This window comes from Macrobrachium nipponense, chromosome 25 (assembly GCF_015104395.2).
Source record: "Macrobrachium nipponense isolate FS-2020 chromosome 25, ASM1510439v2, whole genome shotgun sequence".
NCBI classification, from domain to species: Eukaryota; Metazoa; Arthropoda; class Malacostraca; order Decapoda; family Palaemonidae; genus Macrobrachium; species Macrobrachium nipponense.
In genome coordinates, this window is record NC_087214.1 from 24637562 (window position 1) to 24645355 (window position 7794).

Genomic DNA, 7794 nt, shown 5'->3' on the forward strand with positions numbered 1-7794 from the left:
ACTTTTTTTTCCATCAATATTTTTTTTTTATAAATTTCATCTGTTACTTTCATCAAAGCTGTTTCTGTTGATAAACCTTTACGGAATCCATGTTGAGTGTTAGAAATCAAATAATTTTTTTTCTAGATGTTCCATTAACTGATTACACACAATCTTTTTTCATTACTTCGATAACACACCGGAAGGACAGAAACAGGTCTATAATTACCAGGGTCGTCCTTGTCTCCTTCCTTGTGAAGAGGGTTTACGAGGTTGTTTCCAAATAGAAGGGTATTTCCCAGTTACAATCAATGTATTTATGATAACCGTGATATAATATGCAATAACTATAGGGAATCTTTTAGAAAGCTGGTAGGAATACCATCCGTCCCGTTAGCATTACTAATATTCAAGCTCTTAACTGTTAATATTATTGTTTCTACTGTAACTGGTTGAGGTCTAAACAATCTTATATTATTACCAAGATTAGTTTTGAGTGGTTCTATCATCTTCATTTTCGTACTTTTGTAGAATTTCCTGCGTTTTACCATAAGTTATTTTTCCTACATTAGCAAAGTATTGGTTAAATTGATCTGCTCTAGCTTTTGGGTTGTCGTATTCAATCTTTTTATTTGTTTTAATGAAACGCTCTCGCTCTCCTCCTTGTATGGGCACTTCAAGAACCTGACGGGTTCAAAACGTTTTGGGCATGACAAAGATGATGCAATCCTTTCTAGAAGCTTCTAAATATGACGCAACTTTACAGAAAAATCATGAAAACTACACTTGGTCAGCAATGACGTACGCTTATGAAATGAGTCAGCTCAACAATGGACACGACTCAATCGAAACAGACTTGAGCGAGCAAGATGATTGACATATTTTCAAACACGACAGAGACTCGAGTTCCTCTAATCTAGAGGCGATGAAAAGACACTGAAAAACAACTCTAGCTTTGAATGGACAAAGATAATCTCTCTCTTTCTTTACATTCTACTTTACATGCTAACTTTTTACATTATGTTACGCAAAATCTGAACACACATTTTAAGACATCCTAGCTAAGGAATCTGAAAAATGTTGCAAAACTATATATAATATTTCATACAGTCTAGGAGAAGATATATGCGTTTTGAAATACCAACATATAATATAATACTCTTTAATAGCACAAAAAATATTAAAAGGAAAGGGGGGGGGCGACCATATCCAAGGCTCGTGCGTGAGCGTGCATAAATTAAGGAGACGAACGAGAAGGGTATTATAGGCCCCAGTTGCTCCCTTGGGGGAATCCAACAGAAACTGGCCATGAAATGTGACCCTGGATTCATCTCGCCAGAAATGGTGAATAATTCCATAAATTATCTTCTGATATTCGTAGGGAGGGTAGGATCGGGACGGGGGTGGGGTTGGGGGTTTATTAATGGATAGTGGGGAGGGAATCCCTCAACCTCTCCCGACCACCACCTATTGCTCGTCCATTCAAATTCATCACGCATGACCATTATATTCCTTGAGAGTTGCATGCTCTCTCTCTCTCTCTCTCTCTCTCGTCTCTCTCCTCTCCTCTCTTCCTCTCTCATACACTGCATATAATGATTATGTTCAAGTTGAAAAGGCCTAAATGGAGACAACATAAATGAAAAGAACCACGAAAATCTATTTATCATTTAATATCTATGAAAACTGATCTTGTGAAGGTCTATCTACCTATTCATCTCGTTGGGAAGGATTTCTACTCTCATATACAATAATTTCGTTACGAATAAGAATAAGCAGCCAGACGAAAATTAATGATGTAATCCTAGCAATGAGGCAGAGTAATGCACAGGTACATTACCTTAATGAAGTGTGCTTTATACTCAAAATATTAGCATTAATTCATGAAACATCAAACAGCAGAATTGGTACTGTTTTATACTCAGTGTCACCAATAGCGTTAGAGATTTATGCTGTGAAAAGTAACACTTGCTTGAGGACTGTGGTGTTGTGATCGTTTCCTTGCAGCAGATTTCCTAAGATTTTGCTGTTCGGTCGATTGAGATTTGCTGGCTTCATCTTCATATTCTATTTTTTCCTTATCATTTTGAATTTTTAAAAGGAACCTCTTTTGACAGTACTGTATATAGCAGACATTACTCAACGGTAGGAAAACACTGCAGCCTCACTTAATTAATGAATGGGCTTTTAAACGGTCAGTAACAATGTCACTCACGTAGTTTTTTGCAGCTGCCCTGATTTTTCTTTCTGCATTTCCAGTACTTGACACACTCCCACCACTTTCTTACACGTGATACATGGCTTTTCATCTGGTTTGAAGTCTATGCACCATACTTTAACACACTGAACTATTTTAGGATATCCATATCTTCGTTTCATTTGTCAGCAATGCGAAAAAAAAATATTAATTGGACATAAAAAAGTTTAAAATAATACCTTAAAATTAATTACTTTTAAGTATTTGCAAACTTTTCATCACTTTTCCCCTGTCTTTCAAGTTGTAAAGTTAAGGTTCTAATTAGTGGATATTGTATGTGTTGGTAAACTCCTTAACCTTAAGTGGAGGGGCAATGGACACAACTTAAATGTAGGTTCTAAATGTCTATTGTAGAAATATATACAAGATCCAGGGGGACAAGAGCAGCCAGCTAAACAACAGACAGATGAGACGAGACTGACTCACGAGAGCAATAATTACAATGTTGCCAATACTTAAATGTTGCCAATATCATATTACTGGACTTAACATGGGTTACTCTAATGCGCGCAACATGTGAAATAATGTTTGAACATAATAACAACATAATAATACTGTACATGTGAAATGCGCCTTTTTCATGTACCTACACCTCCCTCCCCCTCACGCTTTCGTAGTGCATTCTCGAGCGGACTCCTTTTCCATGAGTCTTTGGGAACGACGTGGGTTTACTGGAGGAATACTGACTAAGGACTCTCTTTCTAGGTCCTGTCTAGGGGCCACAGTGACAGGGAGATAGGGGTCACTATTAGTGGGTGGCACCAGGCGAAGAAAACGACGATTACGCCACCACACACGACCACTAGGGAGACGAATTTGATAGTCTCTTGACCTTCCATGACCCATGACCAGTGCCAACTTTGTCCCAACGATGAGAGGTCGGTCTTGAATCCGAACTTGCTGTCCGACACTCAACGTGGGTAAGGGTGGGCATGCTTGTCGTACTTGGTCTTTACCTGCTTGTAACGAGCGGCAGCACGGCGGTCACAATCTTCGGTCTTGACTGTCACTCCTTGGAGAATGCTTGAGGGTGGGGCAGGGATACATGACCTTAGAGGACAGCCATACAGGATCTGGGCAGGAGAGCGTCCAGTAAAGTTAGGAGTATTTCTGAGCTCCAATAAGCCTCGGTCAAATGCTTCACAATCAATGTTGCCAGATGGGGCTGTTTTGAGGATGAGGTGCTTGATCGACTTCACAGCGGCTTCAGCGTGACCATTTGATTGTGGGTAGTGGGGTGAGGTTTACCATGTGTCGAACTCCCCATCGCTTCATAAAATCCTTGAACTCTGCGCTGGTGAATTGGGGGCCGGCCTCCATCTGTCCCTTAGGCGAAGGGGGACACCAACTTCACGGAAATAGTGGCAGAAGATCCTGATAGTATTGGAAGCGGTAGTATCACCTTGGCAGGGTGCGACAACAGGCCATCCTGACAGGCGATCGACTACGACGAGGAAAGACTTCCCTGCAACCACAAAGAAGTCGGCTGAGACGGACTCGAAAGGTCTTGTCGGGTTGTCGTCATTCATTAGAGGTTCCTGCGGCTGAGATGGCTGCAATGTCTGACATGCCTCACAAGCTCTGACTGTGTTGGCAATATCAGAGTCAATGCCAGGCCAGAAAACTGACTGCCTTGCCCTGCGCTTGGTTGCTTCCACACCTCTGTGGCTGTCATGCAAGTGGGACAAGGTGCGACAACGGAGAGCGGCAGGAACTACAACCCTTGCTCCATACAGGACAAGGTCACCATCGGCGTAGAGATCTTCACGTAGTTTCCAATAAGGAAGTAAGGAATTGTGAAGGTCATATCTGTTGCGAGGAAATCCTGATGTGACACAATCGAGTAGATGAGTATACGCAGGATCTGCTTTCGCTGTGTCACGAAGATCCTGAAGTATCCTGTCGGATCCTGAGCTGGAGACTCGTCTGAAAGCGTAACGGCATTCACAGCCATGACAGTTCGAAGATGAGCAGCGGAAGAAGCACCGGAGATCTCGTCCTCCTGTGTGGGGTGGCTGACTGGGGCGCGAGACAATGCATCCGGGAATGCACAGCAACTTACCCGCACGCCACACAGCTGTAAAGATGTAGGTGCGAGATTTCTCCTTGAGGCGCTGGAGACGAGAGTTCTCGATGGCATCCAGCGTATAACTGTTCAGAATAGGTATGAGGGCCGATGATCCGTCATCAGAGTAAAATTCTGTAGGCCTGCTAAATATAGCCTACATTTCGACATTGCCCAGACAACGGCTAGCATCTACAAGCCTCGATGGTGGGGGCAATATCGTGTCTCGCGTCAGCGTGACCGAGGAACCACACTGAAACCTAGCGCAGGTGTCCTTAAAACCATGGGGGGGTCCCTGCAGGAGGGCATATCCAATGCCGTGGAGGCGTGAAGCGTCCGTCTGAAGAACAACAGGTAGGTCTGGGTCAAAGAGGGCGAGAACTGGTGGACTGGTGAGAGCTAACTTGACACGTTTGAAATGCTTCATCAGGTCGGTGGTTCCAAAACAAATGTTCTCTTGGGACTCATCAGGGGACGTAAAGGTTGGGCTGCAATGGAGATGTCAGGCGTGAACTCCGCTAACTGGTTGACCAATCCCATAAACGATCTGAGGTCTGTCAGGTTAGCAGGGGTGGGAAATCCTTGATGGCACTGACTTTCTGCTTATCAGCTGAGATGCCGTCTCCTGAGAGATTGTACCCACAGAAATTCACGGAGGGTGCAGCGACCACAAATTTATCCTTGTTGAGTGTGATCCCAAACTTGCGGCACCGGGTGAGCACTTCGTGGATACGATGAAGGTGTGTAGCGTAGTCTTCGTCGTGGAGGTAGAATGGTCGTCTATGACCTTAACACAGTTTTGGACACCTTGAAGGGCCATATCACCTCGCAGGCAGAAGGCGTCTCCAGTTGCTGCGAAGCCCATCGGTCCTCTGCAATGTATGAACCGACCATATGGCGTAATAAAGGTGGTTAAATGCTGATCTTCTTCTGACCAGTTCCATCTGCCAGTAACCATAGAGAGCATCAGCTGTGGTGAAATAACGAGCCTTCGGGCCTACACTGCGAATAGCAGCGTAGGGTGATGGGTGAAAGGATGGGCTGGACGAGAAACCTGGTCTATTCAACTTGGTCAGATCGACAGTAATTCGTACTCCTGTCCCATTCTTGGGAACGACGACGAGAGGGTGGCACCAAACTGACGGGTCATCACCAGCAGGTTTGATTATCCCTTGGGCCACCAGGAGTCAAGCTCTTCTTTGACTTGGTCCTTAAAAGCAAATGGAATCTGTCTTGGGGTGTGGATGGCAAAAGGCACTGCACCATCCTTAAGGTGGATTCTCATGGGAGGACCAGCCATAGGCTTGAGAGGAGCTGTCTTCAACTCTTCTTTCGAGACCAACACATCTTGAAACTCTTGAAGAAAGTATTTCTTTGCTGCTGAAGGTGATGTGGTCGCTGAGATGGGTAGCTCCTTGACTCTATTAACGTGTTTGACCTCTAAAATAGGTTTAGGGAAATCAGGAGATATTATGGCCAGTTCCTCACAATGACCATAGGATAAAAGTGGAAATTCCACATTTTCATGCACTTGAATCCTGGCGAGACAGGATCGCTTGCCTAGTGTAAGGGTAGCTTGTAATATACCCAGATCAGGTGACATTGGAGATCCATCCGCGGTGAACGTCGCACTTTGCGGAGGCGTCTGCAAACAGCTCCTGGAGATACCCAATGTGTCAAGGTGCTGCTTTCCAATAACAGTGACATCGGCACCTGTTTCTGGTAACATTTTAATGCGAGACTTAACATCGCCAAACGACAAGAGGACACAGATAAGTTTGGGCGTCTTGGAAATGGTGCGAGGCGATCCTAGGCGACGACAGCTGGTCCTTGAATCTTGCGATTTGTTGACTGAAGAGGCACCACTGTTGCTTGAAGATCTGTCCTGACGAAGATTCTTCTTATTCTCCCTACAACACTTATCGAAGTGTCCAATGCGGTGACACAGACGGCACTGGACCTTGCTGGCAGGGACACTTCATGGTCCTGGACCAATGGCCAACGCGGTCGCAGCTTTTACAAGTACTGTTGGCCGCAGGGCATTTGTCTTGATCATGCTGACGAGCACAGTACTGGCACCAAGTTGCTGGGTTTGAGGGTTTCGGCGAAGGTGGATGCTTTCCGCTTGACTTCTTGCTTCTCTTGTAGGCCGAAACAGCACACAGCTGATTGGGTGGGGCACGTTTATGGCAGAAGTTTGGCAGTTTTAGCCGCCTCATACGACCGACAGGTGGTGATGAAATCTTGCAAAGAAGAATTGGCATCCAAGGCGATCAACTTCTGAACCAAGTCCGCATCTCGAATGCCCATCAAGATAATCATTTTCAGCTGGGTCTTTTCACATGTGACGGCGGTACCTGGGCATAAATCAACTTCTTCCGCAAGGCGTCGAAGTTTCACATAGAAATCAGCGAAAGATTTCCCTTACCGATGCTTGCAGCTAAGTAACTCTCTTCGGCGAAGTACTTCATTCCTTAAACCCTTTATATGTGACTAGTAAGGCGTCCAGGACTTCATCTACAGGCTTATCTGTAGAGGGAGATATTTGAAGTGTGTGTTTCTAAAACACGCTGCGTTTCCAGGGTTAAACACATCCTCATCTGGATCATTTGCTTTTTCCCGTGGAAGCTTAGAAAGATCCACCATGACAGCATAGTCATCCCACCGACGTCTCCATTCCCTGAACATCTGGAATGTTGCATCTGCCTTCAGTGGGGGTGGCGTTTGCGCGGTTGCTTTCTGTGGTGGTGGAAGAGAGGGTTGACTGGAGTTCGAACCACCTCTGTGCCAGGTGTAAGGGTACCTGAATGAGAATGGATGATTGGTGCAAGAGTTTGAATGAGGGCAGTAAACCTTGCATTCTCCTCTTCTCTTCTAAGATCATCTTCTCTAAGGTGAATTGCTTCTGTTCCCATTCTTCTTTCTTCTTCACGTTGTCTGTCTTGTCTTCTTGTTTTCATCTTCCTTTCTTCTTCTCTCATCCTCATACAAGCGAGATTCCTCTAAAAACTTAATCAAAGCGAGGAAATCTGTCCCAGTAGCTTGAGAGGTAGATGGGGGCTGGTAGTGGGGGCTTAAGAGTGGTGGGGAGGGAGAGACTGGATGCTCCAACACTCCCCCAACACTCAGAGTGTGGGCGCCCACATTACTGGATTGCCACTGTTCTGTGGGCTCTTCTAAATGGTCTGCAGGCGTACCTTTCGAGTCCGTCATTATTGTCGATGTGCAGTGCGCAAGAATAAAGTTTCAACAAAATTATTAAAATTATTCCGAAACGTCTGATACAAGAATAATAAATAAAATTCGTTGAAGCGTGAGTGTGTGGGCGTATGTGCGAGAAATACGTCAGCCAACGAGGGGACTAATGAGCGATAGTGTCTGCCTACGGCAGCTCACATCCAAGGCGACGTTGCCAAGTCGACTCAGTCATCCCGTGACATGGCATGAGTGCGGGTGTGACAGTCGGTGCTCCGGCAAAGCCACAACAGAATAA

General features: G+C 45.0%; 1 protein-coding gene across 1 annotated transcript; it reads right to left on the reverse strand.

Annotated features, from left to right (window-relative positions):
• Positions 1-3507: 3507 nt before the first annotated feature.
• LOC135199018 (uncharacterized) lies at positions 3508-5195 on the reverse strand. The gene is made up of 3 exons (XM_064226934.1): positions 5089-5195; positions 4556-4789; positions 3508-4444 (listed from the first exon to the last, which is right to left on the reverse strand). Exons 1-3 carry the CDS (start codon positions 5193-5195, stop codon positions 3508-3510), a joined length of 1278 nt encoding a protein of 425 aa, XP_064083004.1.
• Between the last annotated feature and the right edge of the window lie 2599 nt (positions 5196-7794).